This window comes from Drosophila grimshawi, unplaced genomic scaffold (assembly GCF_018153295.1).
Source record: "Drosophila grimshawi isolate 15287-2541.00 unplaced genomic scaffold, ASM1815329v1 contig_311, whole genome shotgun sequence".
Taxonomy (NCBI): domain Eukaryota; kingdom Metazoa; phylum Arthropoda; class Insecta; order Diptera; family Drosophilidae; genus Drosophila; species Drosophila grimshawi.
The window spans coordinates 24,696,218-24,718,775 of NW_025063098.1; the positions used below are offsets into that span (position 1 = coordinate 24,696,218).

General features: G+C 39.1%; 2 protein-coding genes across 5 annotated transcripts in view; one reads left to right on the forward strand and one right to left on the reverse strand.

Moving 5' to 3' along the window:
* Positions 1-8,465: 8,465 nt before the first annotated feature.
* LOC6568047 (trichoplein keratin filament-binding protein) overlaps positions 8,466-22,558 on the reverse strand; it is a 28,951-nt gene continuing 14,858 nt past the window's right edge. For 2 of the 3 annotated variants that reach the window (XM_001994548.3, XM_032740739.2), the window contains exon 2: positions 8,466-10,303. In XM_001994548.3, the coding sequence (XP_001994584.1) occupies positions 8,765-10,297 (1,533 nt within the window). In that variant the 5' untranslated portion in view covers positions 10,298-10,303 and the 3' untranslated portion in view covers positions 8,466-8,764. Of the gene's footprint in view, positions 10,304-10,393; positions 10,558-22,558 lie in introns of those variants that run through there. The other variant, XM_032740738.2, reaches the window with a different exon arrangement.
* On the forward strand, positions 16,406-22,152 carry LOC6568046 (peptidoglycan-recognition protein LB). 2 transcript variants are annotated; one of them, XM_001994547.3, is made up of 3 exons: positions 16,406-16,929; positions 20,550-20,930; positions 21,274-22,152. In XM_001994547.3, the coding sequence occupies exons 1-3, from the start codon at positions 16,893-16,895 to the stop codon at positions 21,510-21,512; spliced, it is 657 nt and encodes a 218-aa protein (XP_001994583.1). In that variant the 5' UTR covers positions 16,406-16,892; the 3' UTR covers positions 21,513-22,152. The 2 variants fall into 2 exon arrangements, with proteins under 2 accessions (XP_001994583.1, XP_032596631.1); XM_032740740.2 differs by lacking the exon at positions 16,406-16,929 and adding an exon at positions 20,227-20,451.

Genomic DNA, 22,558 nt, shown 5'->3' on the forward strand with positions numbered 1-22,558 from the left:
ATTAAACTTGGACAAATTTTTTTTATGCGAGCCCACGCAGCCCGCAGCATGTTTTTAACTATAGCAGAAATATGCTGACACCGAACTCGGTAGTCCAGCACGCCAGGTCCTTGGGTGGCACATGGCTCGTGGGTCACTTGTAGGCCATGCAAAAACAATAGCTTGCACAGTCCAGCCACTCTTCTTGTGTGGCCAACCACTGCTGTACATAGAGAGAGAGAGAGAGAGAGGGGGGAGAGAAAGAGAGAGAGAGAAAGAGAGAAAGAGAGAGAGAGTGGGAGTGTCGTAACGTAAACGTGAATAACACCCTGTTGCTCAGCAGTTGCTTACAATTTGTACTCATGACTAATATAATTCAGATATGAAATTACTTTTTGGCATGAACACAATCAAGATTTTCATGCTAATCGATATAAACATTATACAAATTACTTAATATAAAGATGAAAAATATTTATTTAGTGCGGAACAACATATTTCCTTCTTCACAATTTAATATACAAACAAAAATGAGTTGGATGAAAAGCAAATGAAATAAAAGCTTGTAAACATTAAGGTGAACAATTTTTTCAATCAATTCAGCCATCCAATAACCAATTAGAACGGAATTTTTAGTGGATGTAAAAGTAAATTTTCAATGTAAATGCCAAAACAAGCTAGACTAAAAACCGAAAGCAAAGCTTCCAATGCACATGAAAATTGTTTGAGTTTTAATCGAGTGCCGACAATTTACAGAAATGTGAATGGAATTACTGAGAACAACACAATTTACTTAGTATATTGGCATAGCACATCGTACAGCTGTTGGATTGCTTGTCTGCTCATATGTACAATATAATTTTGGCACATTGCCGGAGCCAAAAGCTAATAAGTAAGGCAGTGAGACGCTCTGAGATTTGTATTAGAAATCAGCAGGCTGGCAATCTGTGCTTGCTCACTTTTAGTCGAAATCAATTTCTAATTATCTCCTGCAGTTGTTCATTTTCATAATATGATTGCGACAGCCTTACGGCTGATACTGATACTGAAGACTCACAGCTTAACTCGTGACTGCAGCAGCAGCAGCAGCAGCAGCAGCAGCAGTAGAAGCAGCAACAATAAAAACATGCAGCTTAGCTGGCAATGCTCCATTGGCGTTGTGGCACACACTTAGCCGGCCAAAAGGTGCTTCGACCAGAGTTTCAAGTCCTTTGGCAGCACTTTAACAAATTGTTGCAGAACAGAGCTGCAGCACAGAGCGGGTCGCCCAGTTTTGCCCAGGATGTGGCTGCAGCTGCTGCTGCACGGACAGAATATAAGGTATATCTTGTCTCAGCTCAGATTAACATTTATTTTTTAAAATATAAAAAAATATAGGCTTTGAATAATACAATTGTAATCAGATTGCAATCAATTTGCTAACGTTTAAAAACTTTCATCAAAAACTGAAGTTTTTTGAATCAAAAAAGTAAAATAAGAACGAGCAGTTAATTAAGACAAATGTGCGAAGCTTCTCCGATTGAGTTGTGGATTACAAACTAATATTATTCCATAAAATACTAACACTATATTTCGCTTGGCTACCGATAACTGGTACCATTTAGCTCATGTGCTAAAAATATGCAACTTGTGAAATTTATGTATTGAAAATGTTTGTTCTCTCAGTGTACTTCTGCTATTGCTGATGCTGCTGCTGCACAGAAAAACGACGCTAAGACGCAACTAAGTTCGCCGCGTCAGTCACAACCACAAACAGCATTTAACTCGACTCGACTCGACCCAATCCAACACCGAGCACCCGCCACGCCCGCACCTAGAATACCGAAAACTTTTGTATGCTTTGGAATGCTTTTGTTCTAATGCCACGCCCTCGTCCCTTAGAACGCCCAAATGCAGCAGCTGCAGCTTTTTTGCATGACTGCTTTTGTTGTCGTTTCGTTGTGCCTCTGCTGCAGTTGCTGCTATTGCTGCTGTTGCTGCTGTTGCAACACTGCGCTGCTTTTAATTACAAAAGTTACGTATATGTCCTGCAGGTGTTGCAGCTGAGTCCCTATGACTGCCAGCTGGCGCTACAGTCGCCGCTCTAGAAACGTTGCTTCAAAGTCGCCAGTTCCGTTCGAGCTCGTTAATTACCGTTACGTCGCGCTACCAAATTAGAGCGAGATAGAGATATATACATATATATATATATATAGACAAAGAGGCCAACTCTATTACTGATAATAGCAGCTGGCGCGAAATGTAACCAAAAATGTGCACAGGACACATCAAACAACCCCCACCCTGAGCAGTTACATATATGTAAATAGTATATGCTACCAAATAAGCTGCATAACTGTATAATTAGTGCTATTTTATGAAAGCAAAATAACCAAATGAGAGCTTTATGTGTTTGTCATGCCAATTGCCATAGTTGCGCATTTTGTTGCTGTTGTTGTTGTTGTTGCTGTTGTTCTTGTGTCGCCTATGGGCTTAAGTGGTATGCTGAATTTTTGTGTGGGGCTCATTTCTCTTTGAATTTAAAGCATCTTTTTAAATGTGATATAAAACGTACACAAGAAAAATATACATTTTTTCTAAAGTAGCTTTGCATTAAAATTTAGAAAAAAATTATTATTTTTTTCAATTTTTTTTTTGCTTCAGTGAGCTTCGTAGTATCTGGTGTAGTAGGTAAAGTGAATTACAGAGAAAAAACATTATTTATTTATTTCAGTTAATGGAGTGCTAATGCACAATGCTTAATTCTCAAGTTAGTTTTTTATATTATATATTTATAACATTTTATTACACTTAACATTTAAATTGAGAACATTGATCAACCTATTGAAGGGGCATAAAACATTAATTTGGCAGATAATGATAAATAATATAAACTAAAAAATTATCTAATACATATATAGAGTATCTCTCAGTCGACCAATGGTGATTGCAAACGTTTTTATCCATTTTGTTGCCATGGTTGCGCGTATGCTTTGTTGTTGGCCAGCTTCAAGTACTCATATGAGTATGAGTTGTTGGATGAATGCTCGTACTAGTTGTGAGTGCAAATGAATTCTAATTTTTTAGCACAAACTTTTCGGCAATGTCCCATAAACCAAGTAAAAAACCGTATAAAATGAACAAACAGTGGGAATCACTTTGATGGAACCACAATGTAAACAATAAGCCAAATTATATATATTAGTGGCCGTCATATGGACCAACTTCAGTGTGAGCTTAAGCCAAGTTAATGGAAACAACTGTGGTTTCCATCTAACATGGGAATTACATCAGCTACAATTGTTACGTAGTAAAATATATATATATATGTACATTTTCCGCCACAATTGCTGAAAACTGAAAACCCGCAGGCTGTCGCCTGACAAACGCACGCCCCCAAAAAACACCTCCGACTAACACCTCAACAATTATGCACCGTCAATTGGATTGTGGTCACACCTCGACAATTCAATGCTGAAGTGGGCGACAGGTGGATGAGGGGACACTCCGCCAAATCCAATGCGGTGTGAAACTCATCCGACACTAAAGTGCCCGCAAGGCCCCGCAGGCTGAGCCTTTGTGTCGGCTGCCGAGCAGCAGGTCCTTTGTGAATATAAAAATGAAATCAAATAACGAAAATGTAAATACGCAGCGACAACACGAGTATTGCCAATGCCTAGCAAATTTATTTTAATTTTATGTGCATTTATTTCAAGATTAAAGCAAACGGAAACACGAAAGTACCGTATTATGTATCAATTAAATAATAAAATAACAACAATAATAATGACATCTTTAATAGGAAAAATTAATTTAAGTTCTTCTCTCATTTTAATGTCTTTAAGTTTCGCACAGCAAAGCAAAAGGTTATCAATTCTAAATGACAGCAACTTTAAGTACATTTGGCTGCAATTAGTTCTTGAAGTGAGTAGCCGACACTTTATTCGAGGGTACCGCAAACAAAAACTATTTTCCGGTTAAGCAACTAAACAATTATGAAATAAGACCCAGACGGGCCTTTAACTAATCCAACTATTGTTAATGTCAGATACATTTGTTTAACCAAGTTGAATCTAATTCGTTTCACTTGAGCCCTTTGGCATGTCTGTTAATAGATGAGTCTTATAATATTCACTTAAACAATTTTTTTCTTACCTTTATAATCGCCTGAGCACTAAAATCACTCCGTAAATTGCATTGGTAGCGAGATGGTTGCTTAACTTATTCAATTTCAGATTTGCGCTTTTGTTGATTTCCATAAGACTAATCTCTACTGTAGCGTAATACATTGACTGACTACTCTCGCTCACATGCATGCATACGCATAATGTGATGCAGCATGCTTATTATTCTTATATTCCCCAACATGTAGCATCACATTGTTGGGTGGCGGGGAGTGCAGTGGACGTATGTCAGTGGGTGTGATATGGTACAGCATCGTGCTGACTGCTCTGTGTGTCTACAAAAATTTGTTTTATGGCTTTTTAGTTATGAAACAGTATTACACCACCACACACACACACATATATATATATATATATATATATGTATATATCTGTATATAATATAAAATACAACAAGAATGTGAAGAGTTTAAAGCGGCGCCAACGAAGCGACTCTCGTTATTGTTTGATATGGTTGGCTGGTATATTTACGCAGCTCTTTTTTATACAAACAAGCGATGGCTCAAAAAATACAAAAAGTTTGCGACTGGGATTGGACGATGGAGTGGAGTAGGTGTAGTGAAGTGGGGCATTCTATAGCAGCAGATGCGCGTCAGATAATGTAAACGTTGTTTAAAGTTTAAAATCAGTTTTGCTCCCCATCCAACTATAAAGTGCTACATGAAAGCGTTCGTAACCCTTTTCAAGCGAACCCCGCTGAAAACTTACCGAGTGGAAGCCGGTTCAGACTTTAGTCAACGGGCATTCCAATGTAAATGAGCCAAAAGCGCATTTTTGACTGCTTGCAGCAGCCAATGCTATCGCTCTCTCTCTCTCTCTTTCTCTCTCTCTGTCTCTTTCTAAGTATGCCACTAAGCTCTCTATCCCGAGTACATACAGAGCACAGTTTCCCTCCTGAACTCCTCTTTACTAGTCATTTGCAAGTCCCTTTTTATACCCAGTATTTAAAATGGGTCAAAAGGATAGCATGAAGGTCTGCAAATGTATATTATGATCAGAAGGTGGCCGCTCCGATTCCTTAAAATTATTTACGAGGATACCTCTTAAATGTATCTTTGATAAGGTTGTCTGTCTATTTTTAAATATCTACGAAATTATTGCAGAGGGTATCTTTAAACGGGGCTCTCTCCACTAGAGCAGACGCACTTGTTGTAGTTATGGCCGACGAGTCAGGAGTCGTGTGAATCGTTTATTTGAATGCAATTGACTGAAGGCTTAGCCGGCAAAATGTGTGCGGCCTCAGTGGGGCTTAGTTTGTTTGGCGACATGTTGGCTTATGGCTAAGCCGATGATGTTGCCAGTGACGTTGACGTTGACGTTGGTGCACCCAGTCCTTCTGTCCATATGAGGAGTAACATCAACAGCAACAGGGGCAATGACAGTAACAGCAACGACAGTAACAGCAACGACAGTAACAGCAACAGTCAGAGTAACAGCATCAGCCAGTTGCAGCAGCAGCAGCAGCACGCATCCATGTATTTCCGTATCCGCATCCGCATCCGCTTCCGCTTTGTGCATTGGTAAGCAACAGAAAATTGCAGCAAGCTAGACAGACAGCTGAGTGGTAGGCGAAAAGTCAGGCGACAGTCAGAACAATAACAGGAACAACAACAACAACAATGGACAGAACAACAACAACACGAACAACAGCAAAAATAATGGCGGCAACTGTCATGTGTTTTATGGCCACATTTGCCAATTGTTTGTTGAATTCTTGACGTAAATGTCACTTCTGGCTTCTTCTTGTTTCCATCTACACATCCGCCGGCACCGTTAGTCTAATTTAAGGGATTACTAGGAAAGTAGCTGGATCAAAGAACTCTTTAGCCATATCCTACGTACCAGTTTAGTTGCACCTGAGAATTGCGATATTCCAATGCGAGGACTAAACCGAAATTATATTTGGCTTAAGAAGTAATCAGAATGGTGAGCACAATTTAAATAATAAAAAATACACTTAAATTTTATTAAATTCAACGCCCTTATTTTTATCTAATTGTTTTTGATTAATTGTTTTGGAATGGAGAGACTTAGAAGCACCAAGAAACTTTGATTGATAAGTTATACGTATCGTCGTGTCAAAGTTGGCTTATTTATTTATTTTTTAAAGGCAAGTTTAAATTAAATTAATTCCACGCGTACATAAATGGCTGCCAATTTTGAACTTTCTTTTATTTACGTACACGGAAGACCATCAACAGCATTCCACAGAATTTCCGAACAAGCAGAAAAACGGCAACGTGGAAAAGTTGATTTTTGTCATACATATAAAACTGCCAGCTGAGAAAGAGTTGCGCAGCTAGTTTATGCTGTTTGCTGTTGGGGCTTATTAGAAGGGTATAGAAGGGGGAGCTGATATAGTTATAGCTGATATAGTTAATTCGATTCAGCTTGGATCTTAGTAAACTTAAACTTAAACTTTACTTAAAAAAACCATAATATTCTGTATGCTTTTAGCAACTTGTGCTTAATCTTAAGTCATTCTGGATACAAACATAATCGGCTTAAAAAATGCTATACTATGCAAAGTGTTTTAATTTCGTTGGTCAATATTTTGGCAACAATGTGAAGCGTTAACCATTAAAGTAACCAGAACTCCATCTTGTTGCCCAAAACTGACCTCGTTAAGCCACAGCCAAAAGGGTGAGCGTAATGGTTAAACTAACACGATGTCTAAAATTGATAGCCCAGAAAAAAAGAAAGAACGCGAGAGAGAGAGAGAGAGAGAGAGAGAGAGAGAGATAGAGAAGGATATGAAATGAGTGCTGCAGTTGCTGGTGCTCATGATGATATACATACCTTCCGCTTGGGCGGCAGTTGGTTGCACTTGCTCCACAATGCAGTGGAGCGATGTTTGTATTGCGTTGCAGTTTTTTCCTTCGCTTTGGTTTTAATTCAATTTAACAATCGCGTTTTTCCTCATGCAATTTTCTCTATGTTTTTTCCGCCGACGCAGTTGCTTCTGCTGCGCTGTGTGTTTTGCATTGTTGCTGGCAGCGAAGCGAACCGGAAGTTGCACAGCAGCAGCAGCAGCAGCAACAGCGACTGCAGCTGGGAGCTGCCAAAGCAGCAGGCCGCTGCCATTAGTGAAAATGAAATTGGATTTTATGCCCCAAACACTAAAAGAAATTTAATCAAAAGGCACTGCATGCTGCATCCATAATATTTGGCATATTTTCTCACATATTTTTCTTTCTATTTTGTTTTTGATAGTATTATTATTATTATTATTATTAAATCGACTGCAACGATTTGAAAGGCAACATTTGGCAGCACTCTGAAAATGATTGCAGATAATATTTTGTTTATTTGTGAGAATTGTGCACTTCATTAGCATAAACGACCTTAGGTGCTGTTTTACTTTTGACTGCATATAATTAAGTTTTCATTCCCGTCAGTATTTACTTAAAACTTGCTGCTTCGTTGCTGTTGACTTACTGACTGACATTCCTTTAGGTGAATTAATGACGTTAGGAAAATACAAAATACAAATGATAAGGAGCGTATAAATTTCTCCCGCTGGCTTAGGATATAAGCTGATAAATGAAAATATGCAAACAGTCTTATCATAATTAAAACTCAGCAATTAAATACATTGCAACTTTAACTAGGTGAATAATATGCATACAATTTATATGCAATTCAATTGCTTATAACTTGAATAAATTTCATTTGATTTTCAACCAATCAATAAGTCAAGGTCCCTCACAAAATGTAAAAGCAGAAGGCGAACGAGCAATTTCCGAATGCCAATAAAACGCTGCATACTTCCAGGCGGAAATAAAATTATCTGCCTGCTTGGAAATAAGCCAAATAAAAAATATGAAAAAATAAAATCACCACAAATGTAACTAGGTCTTATCCTTGTAGATTTTCGAAGGACATGGTTCCTTGGAATCGCGAAGACCGAATTCAAAACCAAACACTCGATAAATTTCAGCCAAAAATGCAAAATCGTCTCCAGCTCGAAAACTATAAAGATTACAGCCGTGATTGGTAAGAGTCGTTTGACACATGATTCACTTTTACTCCTTTTATTTTAGTTGTTTAAATGGCCTTCTTCCTTTTGCATGTATTTGCGGATTCGGATGAACAAGGACTGTTCGTAAACCAAAGGATATCCGCATAGTCCTTAGGATGGCCGATCTATTTTCAGATTTTTAACGAATTTCTGACCTGGTGTGATTTTTCAGACAATTTTTGTTTAATTCTACGAATCTTTAAATGCACATCGATAGTCTTGTATTTAATTTGTTGATAATTAAATCTCTAAATACTATAAATTTTGAATTTAAGATAACACATTTGTCATATTTGCTACTTGAAAAGAGAAACGTGAAGGATACATTTTGCAAACATTTAGTTTAATATTTAATACTGCGAGTTTACTTATCTGTAATTAATATTACTCGAATACAAACACACTTAGAGCGAGTGCATTTTAGACACAGTTTACAATAAGCACACAAGATTTTAGATGCACACACACACACACGCACAGATAATATATCATAATTCGAACTATACTTAAAACATTGGACCTAGTTTATAATGCATTGAAAATTTCATTGTATTCTTTAAAAGTTACAAACTACGTATTGGAGGAATGCGTCAACCCAGTTTTAGGTCCAGACGACGCGTTTGCGTGCAAATTTGGGAGGCTTAACATTCTCCAAGTTGACCACATTCATGGAGCGTGTATTTTTGAGGCGTGGCGAATCGACGCCACCACGCACCGGTGGCATATCCTGCCAGACATCCAAATTGAGATTGGTAAATGAATCGCTGACCTTGGGCATGAGATCAGAGTGCTCGCTAGGATCTAGCTGACTGTGACGAGGCGAGACAGGCTGCACAATGGTATCACAATTATCTGGCAAGGTCTTGGCAACTGACTGTGGACGTGGAGAGGATAACACTTGTTCCTTGTTGAGCTGCTCGAGCTGCTTGTTGGTCTGCTCAATGCCAGCGACATGTGTGGCACGCAGTTGGATGAGCGACTGCTGCTCCGTGAGGTTCTCGCGCAGCATCGAGCTTAGCGACTGCTGCTCCTGTTCGATGAGCTTGTTGATCTCACCATAGCGTTGCAGATGCTGCTCGCGCCAATTATCCTCGCAGCGCTGTAGATAGCACTTGGTCTCCGACTCGAACATGGCATCGATTTGACTGGATGCAAGGATCTCGGTTTGCAGCTGCTCCTTGCACTTGTTAAGTATCTGCTGCAGCTGCTCCGTCTTCACCGCATACTTGATCATGCGCTCGAGCAGATTAATGCAAAGGGTGATCTGTTTGCGATATGCCTCGCTGCTATTGCGTATGAAAACCTTGATCTTCTTCAGATTGAATGCTTGGCTAGCGTCCGGTTGCTGTAGCATTAGAGCTGTGCTCTCCTCCAGCAGCTGTTTCTCCTTCTCCAGTTCGCTGAGAAACAAGCGGAAATGCTGCTCCTCCTCTTTCAGTTTATCCGCCTGCTCCTGACGCTGCTTCAGTTCTGCAACATGTGACTCCTGCACGGCGCGTATATCCTTGATCTCCTGCTCGCGGATGAGTTGGCGCTCCATTTGAGCCTGCTCTGTGCGACTGATCTCCTGCTGTAGGAGCAGCTGTCGCTCGGCGGCCAGCGCCTCGCGCTCTTCACGCTGCTGCTGCTGCTCGATCTGCTTGTCCAGCCAGTTGAGCTTGGCCAGCACCTCGTTGTCCGACTTGGATTTGTACAGCAGCTTCTCATCCTCGACCCCATGACGCCAACGTCCGTAGAGCTTCGCTTCCATTTCCAGTTTACGCTTGAGCTGCTCCTGCTCCTTAAGTGACTGATTGAGGCGCTCCAGCGTCTTCAGATCACCCGGCGATTCACGTGGCCTGCGCTTGCGACCTAGCTCCAAGTCATAGACATTTTTGTCGTCATCCAGCAGTTGGCGCAGTTTTGTGCGTCGCTCGGCTAGCTCCTTCTCTTTCTGCTGCTGATCCTTGTGCTGCTGCATCTTCTGGTCCGCCTTGTTGTAGTACGCCTGATTGGTCCAGTTCTCAAAGCGCGAGGTCACCTTGCCCCAGTGATCATAGTAGCGGTTCATCTGCTGCGTCGCCTGCACTCGATTATGCTCCTGTTCGCGACGCCAAGCGTACACCGCGTGCTGATGATTCAAGCGTCCCGACATCGTTGCCTGCAAGTAGATTGGAAGGATGTTAGATGTATGTGAACTAAAACACTGAATGACAAGTTCATAAACTTTCAAGACAGCTGAGAGACTCACTCAGCTGACGCGTCGTGCCCAGTCGTGCTTGCAACCAACAGACGCAGCAGTGGCAGCAAAATCAAAATATAAATAAAAATAAATAATATTATAAACTTCGATTTGCCGACTGAGTGCGCTGCCTAGGAATGTGCTAAGCCACTCGATATGTTTGTTGGCTTTGGTAAGCACTTGATATTTATCTTTATATTTTATATATATTTAATTTTTCAATTTATTGATAGAATAAACGCAGCCTAGTCGAGGGGAAAATAATAGTTGAATGTGTCGAATTTAGTTGAAATTATTCAAAACGAGAGACGAACAACTGTCGTACGTTTTGAAATAATTCTGAAGGATTATGATTGATTATTTGTGAGACAAGCTTAAAGCAAAATATACAAATAAATAAACTTCCAATTAAAATACTTAATTTATCATTAAATGAAATATCGTTTGAATTATGGTTGCTTTCTATTGCAAAGTTAAGTCAAGACATATTGCGAGGCACAGCTTCAAGAAATACTAAACTATTTATGCCAAGTATATGAAATGTAGTTCAATTTAGGATTACTTCAATTTAGGATTACTTCACTTTAGGATTACTTCAATTTAGGATTACTTCAATACAATTCAAGAAATTCTACATTATTTATACCAAGTATATATGTCATTGCGTGCTACTGAATTTGGCAAAGCTGTTGAGTCGTTGCGCATTTCAAATTAAGTAAGTGTCAGGTGCTTGTTAGTTTCTGCAAGACCGAACAATGCACCAGTGTAACTAGCGACTGACTGACAGTGTATTAGGGCAAACGAATGTCTCAATCTCGGTCAGTTAGAGCATAGCAGGGGCACAACAAAAATTTCAGGCTTGTCGAGATTAGATATTTCCCTCTTTACGCTGTGTCTGTTGCCTGTTATTGTGATTCTTTATTTTTTCTGTTTTGTTTGCTGGTTTTTGCTTGGCAGCAGCTGTCACTAACTGCCAGCAGAGCAGAGCAGAGCAAAGGCCCTCGACAAACGCAAAGCCAACGGCAAACGGAACCAACCAAAACAATAACCGCCCAGCATCCAAGAAGAGCTACCCAAAACTGTAACTGAAAATCCAACTTGCACATGGCAAATGCTGTTGCTGGGCTAAAGTGTACCATCAAAAGTCCCAGCCCCACACCCAAGGGGTTTTCAGATACAGGCAACTGTCCATCCCATGCGTCCATCCATCAACGTGGCCCCGTTGCAATATGTCAGCGTCCCCGACTTTGTGCGTGTAGCTCCGAGTTCCCAAAGTGCTCCGGTCGCAACTACGCCCCGGAATTGGGATGCAAATTGCCGTTGGCGTTGCGTGAACGTGGTCGGCGGGTTTTGCTAATTTTGTGCGAGATTTATGGGCAGCATGAAGCGCATTGATATATGCCAAATTGTTTACAAATTGATTACATTATTAATAATGCCCACAGGGAGCAGCAGACTGGCAACAGCAGCACCTAACAGCCACCAACACCCAACCCAACCCAACCCGACCACCAACCAACCACAAGAGCCACAACAATGTGTTGTTTGGTTTATACAAAATTCACAATATATTCTACAAAGTACTTCTTATGTCATGCGACTGACAAAACTTTGGCAATAAATCAAGCAACGGTGCGAACAAGCCCGGGCTGCCTGGATGATGTCGGTTGGTTCACTTTTTTTTTTTTCCAAAGGGCTGGAGGGGGTGGTGCAATGGCACACGTATGTGTAGATCGAGCGGTGCGAAATTGAGCCCACTGAGCTCAAATGCCAAGATGACGCCCTAATAGACTTAATACACTTTCGGCACACCAAATTCACTTCCTTAATTGAAATTTTAATTTGAATACTTTGCCAAAGTTTTGGCATTCAGCCCAGCCGATAGCTGGGGCGAAGGAGGTAGTTGGGGGGAACAAGACATCTCGATATGCAGACACACACACACACACACACACACACACACACACACACACACACACACACATTGCCGTTCAGGCGGCAATAACAAAACCAAGCCAAAAAATAACAAGCAAAAGTCGCTGATGTCGCCGGCAACTGCCAACGAAGTCAGCCAGCCAAAATGTTGCCCCGCCTTAACTCCCGTGCTCCACGCCATCCTGTCGTCCTGGCTGCCTCCCGTCTTCTAACTGCAGCAATCTCACAGGCTCAGCGCTTTTCAATTTACGCGCAGCGCAAATCGTTTGTCATTTTATGTATGCCTTAATATATGGCATGTGCGTGTCGTGTGTGAGGCCAGCAGCCCAACTGGCATCAGTTAAGGGATATAAAGCGGTACTCCGACCCGCTTCCTGTCCTACAGTACATAACCACCTCACCCCCTTTCTGAATTATTTCTAGCCCAGGAGGCAACCAGCAAGCGTACCTAATCCAAACAGGCAATGATTTAAGCGACAGCAAAACGCCAACTGATGAGTTGCCGACCGCCAAAACTTTGTTTAATATAAAATAAATGTAAATATAGAATAGTATATAAATATGTGTGTATATGTGCATATATTTATGTACGGTAATTAAGACTTCCAGAAATAGCAATTGCCACAGATTTAAGTAGTCTTGTGGTTTTTGATATAATGAGAAGTTATGCTTGTAAACAGCGTGCGAAGTTCATTAAATATAAAATACAAGATCTGATTACACAAATTATTTTGATGAATTTAAAAGTCTGTCTCCAAGGTGTTAAAATATTCGAATAAACAAATGAAGATTAGTAGAATTACATTTTTGTGTGACATAGAAAGCCTTATCAGAGCCAGTTAGAGAGAACACAAGAAACCGTACAATAAATTAAGTAGTTTTGGGTGCGATTGTTGGACTTTGAATTTGTTTAGGTGCTTGAACAAATCACTTGAAATTACTTTTGCTAATTGTAATAGACACCCCTCATTATCTAGGAGCTGCTCAGATAATGTTTCGCCTTGTGGTGAATACCCTAAAAAAACATAGTGTTTGCGAAAAAAAAAAATTAAATAATAATACAAAGAGCGTGCCAAACCGCAGTTCACAAACATCGCACTTAATACCCTGATAAGATGTACGATTAGCGGACATTCGAATGTTTATTATAAAAAAATAAAAGATTAGAAGAAGCTATAGACACGAAGAGAACGAGCGCCGCTGTAATACTCTATCTTTTCAAAAATTAATATGCTTATGACTGACCGACAAACTTAATGTCAAATGTGATTCAATATAATATTTTTATCAACTATACACAGACAACTGTGCTATGTAGATAAATGCTTACTTTTATATGCTTACTATTATATAAAAAACAAGTTAGAAATGCGTTAAGCTGTCAGTCGGTTAATATATAATATTTGTTAGTTAACAATATCTTTTCCAGCTTATTCGCATACGCAATTCAAATGGCAGTGTATGAGAAACGCACCAGAATTAATAAGAAGTACTAATCGGCCTCGGCATTGGCATCGAGACTTCGAGTTTTTCGGTTTCCCGGACGCGCTTCGTATTGTTTTTAGCGGTTTTCACAGTTGCTTTGGTTGTTAACGACATTGGCACGATATAATATGGGCGACGAGCGGTCTGGATGTGGGTTGGGCTCTGCTTCTGACTCAACCTATACGAACCTTGCAATGGCAGCCATACCAGCAGTAGCTGATGTGGAATCAGCCACACGGCAGCAGAAGCAGAAGCAGCAGCAGAAGCAGCAACAACAACAACAACAACAACAGCAACGGCAACAGCATGAACAGCAACAACTAGCTATAATTTGTGGTAAGTGCCGTGCCAGCAATTCAACTATTTGAACTATTCCATGTGTCTACGGAAACTTCCCCCTTTTTCAAAATCAAATAAATAAATAGCATCATGTAGAGTTGGTCGGAGGAGCGAGTGGGAAGGAAAGGGGAAGGTCTAGTGGTCTATCGCTTGCGTGAATACCTTCCCACATAAACACAACCAAAACATTGGCTAGCAAACGACTTAAATTTCCTTTTGATGATGGCCATCTGGACGCTGCGGTAATCCCCCTATTCGTCTAGAAAATATATATTTGTGTACTTTTTTTCTGAATGATAGATTATGCCAATGAAAAACAAGAATGGGAAAACTGTATTGGAGCCACAACGACGCTAGTGTACACTAAGAACACGCCCACAATCGCCAAAATACCATTTTTTTTTTTTTTAACAAAATGTTTTTTTTTTTTTTGCATTGTGATTTAATACATCCTATACAACCGTTTGCGAATTTTGGAAAATCCATTTGGCCGGATCTGCCCGTATAACTAGTTTTTGGCCAGAGAGCTCTAAACCTCGATTCCCCCAGAGGCCATATTTGTGGTAAAATAAAATTATATTTGTGCCACTTCTATTTAAAATTATGCTAATTTCAGACATTTCTAAAATGTTTTTGTTGAACTAAGGTCAAAATTTCGAAATGCGTCATGCGTCCGATAACGCTAACAAAATAGAAAAAAAAAACCATTTTGTTAGATAAAAACATGGCTTTGTAAGGCTAGATATCAAAATCGTTTAATAATTCCGTTCAAAATGTCACAAACTCTATTAGAATGATTACATACCCTAACAACTTGGTATTTGAGTTTTAAAAAAAAAACTCAAATAAAGCAGCTGCTAATTTAACTATGGAAACGCGAGTCGTTGACTAAAGTAATTTAACAAATACATATAAGATGGGCTTCCCCTCGAAATCAACAGGGGCATCCCCACAAAACTGCCGCCGTTTAAGGTATTAAAATACAACAATTTTTCAGCGAGAGACATGAGACGGGTTTGAAGAGAGTGATAAATGCATTAGGTCTGTGTAAGGCACCGATAGGTCATTTAGTTGTTATTGAGGAATGCAGCTGAAAAAGTACAAGAAATTGATTAAATCTTGGATAAATAATCAGGGGAAATACTATCGCTGCAACAGTTAATACAGCTGTGCAATAATTCCCATACAGTTATATAGATGTTTAAGAATTTTAGATAACTATTTCAAAGGCATCTTACAGTTGTTTAAGAATTTTAGATAACTATTTCAAAGACATCTTGCAGTTATGTCAGACAAAACTGATAGGCGCCAAAGAGTATACGCGTGTGTATAGTTAAAAGACGCGAATATTTAACCAAGATTGTGATTAATGTTGTGCTGATCTATGCATACTAGATAAGAGGCCTTGGGACTTATAACTTTTAAGCGAATATTGTGACTTTCTCTCAAGGAATATAAATTCAAATGACCATCAAAAAACAGCATTCAAATTTATACGGTAATTTAGCGAATTGCTTATATAGATTGTTTAAAATAGATTCTATCTAATCAAAAATAAAATCGATTGTTATACATATCATGCGATCCACTTAGAACACAATGATTTGGCATTATATGAAAAAGATTAGATAATCATTTAGTTGATACCATAAAAGAAAACCATTAAAGAAAATAATACTAAGCTCAGCCGATTTGATAAATGCCTGTCGCTTGTGAACGACGAGCCATTTGTCAATGTTGCCAATGGAAAGCGTAGCAAAGTTCGGGTTAATTTGATATTTATGCCAAGTCATAATGTATGCGATCGGAAAGGGAAAAAAAGTACCCGTAACCCAAGTGCAAATAAAAAAAAGTACCGTCCATCAGGCAGACAGACAACCCGACAAGCCGAGGCACAGTTCAAAATGAGGTCAATTATTTTGCAAATATATACAAAATGTGTGTTGTCGCCCATGTGTAATTCACACAGGGACGAGTCAACCTTTGATACCCAACGGTTCGCGAGTCGAACATACTAATTTGGGCAAAAAAGACAAATCCCCATATCACAGCTGATAACAACATTATCAGCTAATTGAGAGCTGCGAGCGATCAAATCAAATTTGCTGAGCTCCGCAGAGCGGAAGCGAGCGCAGCGGAGCGTCGAAGAGCGAATCGAACGATCCGATGAGCGGCGCTAAAGTTGTTAACGACGCCAACGCAGACGCCGCTGTTGGCGCTTGGTAATAAATTTCATGCGATTTAAAAAATGCTTGGCATTGCGCGCAGGCAACAACAGCGACGCTGACGTCGACAGCGCTGGTGCGAGCAAAAACAAAAAAAAAAAAAACAAAAAAAAGATTACCAAAGAAAAAATTTTGGTTTTTTTTTTTTTATTTCATTTTTGGTACGCGTCTATAAACATTGGTGCGCCCTTATGCTGCCCAACCATTCGCTCTTCAGATTCGCGTGAATGCGAACATATCGCAAAAAAACATAAAAACAAAAGGAAAGAAAACAAACTGAAAAAAAAAAATAGCAAAAAAGATTCGGGACCAGCATGTGAAAATTTGACCTCGAATAAAATTTGCACAACTCTTGCCAAACAAAAAACGCCAACACAAATACACATTTAAACAAAGTTCCTAAATTTTATATTAAAAAACAAAAAAAAAGAGAGAGAAAAGTCGCAAATTGTGCACAAGTAAAAAAAAACTCATAAAAAAAGTTCCTCAATAAGCAGCCGAAAATACTCGCAACACCTGCAAGTATGACAGCACTTGGATTACTTTTGCTATCAATGATGGGTAAGTGTCATGAGGCCCAACACTAGGCCTTATCGCTAACTTGCCCCTGAAATACACATGTTTATCACACACACACACACACACACACACACACACACACACATACATATATAGCACACAAAGTCAGCCAGCAAGTGGCGCTTATCAGGAAATGCTGTGCGCCTGACACCTGCTACTGGAAGTCGTTACCAGCTCACCCTGTAAACTAAATAAAAGAGCACAAATCAACTGAGAGATAGATATGCATCTCTCGAGCATATAGTGATTTATATAGCCGCACTATGCGAATTTATGTTCCATATTCAAGCGCAAATTTAATTAGCTCGCATTTAATAAAAATGTCATTTAAGCGAAAACACGGCACAATCATTGACAATCGGACAGGCGAATTTGTATAATATACATATTATAATTTATTATTTTGCAAATACCCTTTTCACTGCAGTACAACTAAATTATGAAGTTGTTTGCAAATTAGAAAAATATTAAATACAATATTGAATAAGATTCCTTTCGACTTGAATATTGAATTTAAATCATTATAAAGCTATTTATTTTATAAAAGTAACTCAGCCAATTTATATAATACAATTTTGTATGGAGGAAAACATTCTTTGAAGTCTTTTTTTTTTATACAATTTTAGAATGTTTTTTAGAGTATGTAGACTTTTGCAATAATTCTGACTCGCTTTCTTGTTTTGAAATATTGTTTGCTTTCTGTTTGTTTTTGTTTGTGTGTTTTCAGGGACTTTTTTTGTCATTTTCGATTTCATGAAATGAACGTGGCATTATTTGAAATATCGAAATATTTCGTATGCCATATTATGACAGATAATAACATATTTTTGTTGTTTAAAACAAAATAATTGCTCATGGTATACGCATAGACATATATGCTTTCAGTGGTGTGTTTGTATGTGAATAAATAGCATATTTTATGTGCTTTGGTTGATTAAAAACAAACAATTAGTGCGCGCGGGGGGGCAAGGTGCTATTTATGGCCACGGTGGCAAATTGAATAAATTAAATACTTCAGTTATGAGACACAATTTGATCAAATTCACAAGAATTAGGCCTTATCCAATTATCAAAGAAATCACTGCAGCCCATCTGCAGCCTCGAGGCAAGATAGTCCAAATTACATTTTTGAAGTAATTTCCTAATGAAATATGAGAGGAGTGCGGAGCCTAAACAACCCCAACCACAGAACCAAACAAATTATTAAACACCCAAGAGTAAACTTACTTATGAGAGTGTAGATGTGGCTATAGATATATATAGAAAAATATATTATATATATATAGGTATAGGTGTGTGGGTGTGTGTGTGTGTTTGTGTCAGTAGTTTGCTATATTGATTAGCACAACGAGTTTAATGTTTACTTTATTAGGCCGCGTAATTAGGGCCAACGATTAGAGAGACGTGTATAGAGATGGATGATGACGCGGGGTACTCACGAAAGGGGGAAAAGGGGTAGACGATTGCGTTAAATTTGATGTTCGTGTTCTACGTGTGTGTGCCGCAATGTTAACGGTAAATATACGAGAATATAAACGTAATTAACATGTAACACTAGCAAAATAGCGGAGGGCATAAATTTAACAGCAAATGATTTGACAGCAGCCATCACACCCCGCCTCCCGCCCCCGCCCCCTTAACCTCCTGCGCTACATGCGGTGCACGCTCTATTTGTTATTCAAGCACACGCTGCCAATAGATGAGACCTTCAGCTTCAGCTTCAGCTTCAGCTGCAGCCCCAGCTCCTGTAATGTCACTCTACTCTCTGTGTATGAGTTAGGATTGGCGCAGGTGCTAACAAAAATGTTCAGCTCTCTAAAATTTTAATTAGAAACTGCTGCTGTTAACTTAGTCAAGTGTGGCGGCTTCATGTCCCCCCGCCATTCTGGCAGTTTCGCGTCCCAAACTTGCGTTTTCCATACTAACTTTACGTATGCATATAAATGCGTCAGGAAGTGGGCGTGGCTGTTGGCAGGAGGCTGTGTGGCAGTGTGGCAGTGAGGCAGTGCGGCGGCAGCCGGCTGGGACGATGTCGACGCCTCGGCAAACATTCCAAATGGATGCCGCTAAAGTTTCACTCTCTTTCTACGCAAGCACGCTCACACACAAAACACATTTATTTATATATATCTATATATATATCCAAACACACACACACACACACAGACACCCACATTAAATGAATGAAATAGTTTTTGGTGGAACATTTGAATTTATGACTAGCGCTGGGCGACAAGCAGAAAGTTGACTTTGAAGGCCGATTTTTGGTCTAGAGCTGTCTGTGTTACCGGATAACGGGCCAAAACTGATAGATGATACAACCTGTTGACGACGCGTTCGATTAGTTGAATTCATTTGTGGAGCTGACTCATTATTATTTGCAATATATCAAGACAGACCTGTTCAACGCGACAACAGATATACCCTAACATAGTAATATACAATATACACAACTGTTACCAATAATTTGGTTATTCACACAAAAGGCATTATTGAAGGTATAAAGAGCTTGGTAAAAATTATAAAAATTAAATTACAGCTAAGTAAATAGAAGACTATTTATAATGCAGATACACTCGTCATTTTATTTATAGCAGAAGCAGCTGAAAAATTATTAAGTTGTTAAAAAACTTGAAAACGTTGCTTCACTTTAATTTTAATACACTAGAAGTAGTATTGGAGATCTGAATCATCATTGAGTTGCTCTCAACCTAGAAGATATTTTGATTTATATTCTTTCTCCCCGGACTTTCTATAATAGTTCCCCCCTAGCTGAAAATGCAGGAAGTAGTGTATCGAGTATGCAAACACCTGCATCAAAGAGCATGACATTTCGCATTTCGCAGCGTATTCAGTAAACAAAAAGCAAAAAAAGCTGAGTAATACTTATGCATATTATATATGGCCTGAGGCCGGTTCATTAATTGACACATTTGGCAAAGAAATATACACCGATACACCGGTGGGGAGCCATAGATAGAGAGACAAAAATACAATCTACATACTATTTGAAAACGATATAGTCGAAGCGATTAACTTGGGGCAACGACTCGTTTGTTAAGTTTAAGCAGTTATTGTTGGTCCATTCTCTCCCCTTCTCGTTCTCTCTTACCCTTTCGTTGTCTCTCGCTCACTCACCCTGCAAGTCTCTCTCTCTCTCTCTCTCCCTCGGACTCTCTTGTTTTTGCGTCTTGTTAAGTGGTATGCGGGGAATTTTTATGAAGCGTTCCGATGTCGATTTGACTTGGGTGGTTCATTTCGATTTCTCACCTCGTTGAGGCAACACACAAACAAACACACACACAAAGGCCATCGGGGGAATCCGTTTGAAATCATTTATCAATGGGAATGCACCACATACCAGTTTAAATAGAAAGACGATAAAGTTAAAGTTAAAGTTATCGTTAAAGTTAACTTTAACGTTAACGTTAAGGTCAAACACAAAACTAACGCAATTAAGGCAAACAAACTTTTGCCACACACAGTGCGAGATTGTCGTAAACTGTAAATATACAAATCAAACACAACCAAAACAGCTGAAAACTTCACTAAACAAGTCAATATACTGATGGCCAATATATTTTGTGTTTTTACCTTTGCAGGTTACAGCCAACACATGCAACCCGCCGGGACGGAGGGCGGTGCGGTCGCATCTGGAGGCAGGTCACAGCTGCTGTCTCGCGCCGATTGGGGAGCACGCATGGCCAAGCAGGTTGATTACTTTAAGGGACCAGCGCCCTATGTCATCATACATCACTCTTACATACCCGCTGCGTGTGAAAGCACGCCGGATTGCAAGCGCAGCATGCGGAGCATGCAGGACTTCCATCAGGTGGATCGCGGCTGGAACGATATTGGCTATAGCTTTGGCATTGGCGGCGATGGTATGATCTATACGGGACGCGGCTTCAATGTCGTCGGCGCGCACGCTCCCAAATATAATGACAAAAGTGTGGGCATTGTTCTCATTGGCGACTGGCAAAGTGAGTATTTGACTACTTTGATTAGAAGAGCATAGAGTATGAATATTTGAATATTGACGAAGCTAGACTTTAATCTTGGAATAAATTAAAGATTTTATTATTTTTATATTTAAAATTATTTGAAGTTCGTCACTAAATTTTAAAAATCGATTAGTCACATTCGCAAATCGCAAAAACCCACGCGTCTCACAGTTTTCATGCTTGACAAAATATCCCCGGAATATGTTTTACAGTCTTAAAGCCTCACTAAGCTAATAATATAAACGGTGCTTTATATCTTTATTTCCTCTTGATAATAATATTGTTTTTTCAATAAAAATCTATTTTTTTTTTCTATTTATAGTTGAACTTCCGCCACCTTGCATGCTGCAGGCTGCGAAGGATTTAATTACTTTCGGTGTATCACAAGGCTACATAGATCCGGCATACAAGCTACTGGGCCATCGACAGGTGCGGGATACTGAATGCCCTGGCGGCCGACTGTTTCAGGAGATTTCAACGTGGCCGCATTTTACACAGGTCAACACCACAGACATCGCAGCGGCACCGCCTGCGGCCAAAAAGATTGAACCTAAACATTGAAGAAGCTACTTATTAAAGAAAAATCACCAGAGTGCCTTTAAGAGAGAGAGAGAGAGAGGGAGAGGAAGTGGCGCCCATATACAGTATTTCACAATAGAGAGAGAAAGAGAGAGAGAGAAAGCATATATATAAATAAAATAAACTATTAGCATTACAATTTAAAAAGCTTCCTCATTTAAAAACTATTTGTCTCAACAATTTGCAATTGATTGCTCGGAAATTTCGCATGTCAATGTTTTTTTTTTTTTTGATTTTGTTTTAATTAAAAACCGCTGAAAAGTTGTCTACGATCATCAAATTGATTTATGGCCATGACAAGTTTTCAGCTTGTCATCATATAAAAAAGTAACAAAAACCACAGCAAAACAACAACAAAATATAAATAGACTCAGTGCCAAAGTGTGCTTTAATTGTATTCATTTGGGCTTTGATTTTCAACAAAAATGTAACTGTGCGCAAAAGGAAACAGGTCAACGAAAATGATTTAATTAAGAGTGTTTGACCGGGAAATAGTAGCTACTGAGTTCTAGAACATCCATTAATCATTGATTTCAAAATACGAATGCAAAAACACGTAGTTAAGCACCGTTTGATAAATTCACTAAATTATTCGTCATCGAAATACCCAGCACTAAGTTAAAGTCTAAAATCTTTCTTTCTATATATATATATATATTTTTTATGCTATTATCGGCTTATAAACATATAATTTAATCAAAAATAACCGATTACACAATGAACTGTATTAAATTAGAGAATATTATAGATATATAATATAAATATACACCTCAACATGCAGAAACAGTTATAATTAAATTATATACTATTTAAAATTTGCTCTGAAAAGATGTTTGCAGTGTATGATATCTGGCAACGCCAAAAAGTATGCAGCGCAGATATGTTTGCTGAATTCAACCTGAAAAATATGCTGGCATTTATTTACGATTACTCCCAAAACACAACACAGACACAGATGCATTTCACCAGGGAAATATCAAATAGAAAGCAAAACAAAAAAACTATGAGGTTTATTTCAGCTGTGCCAG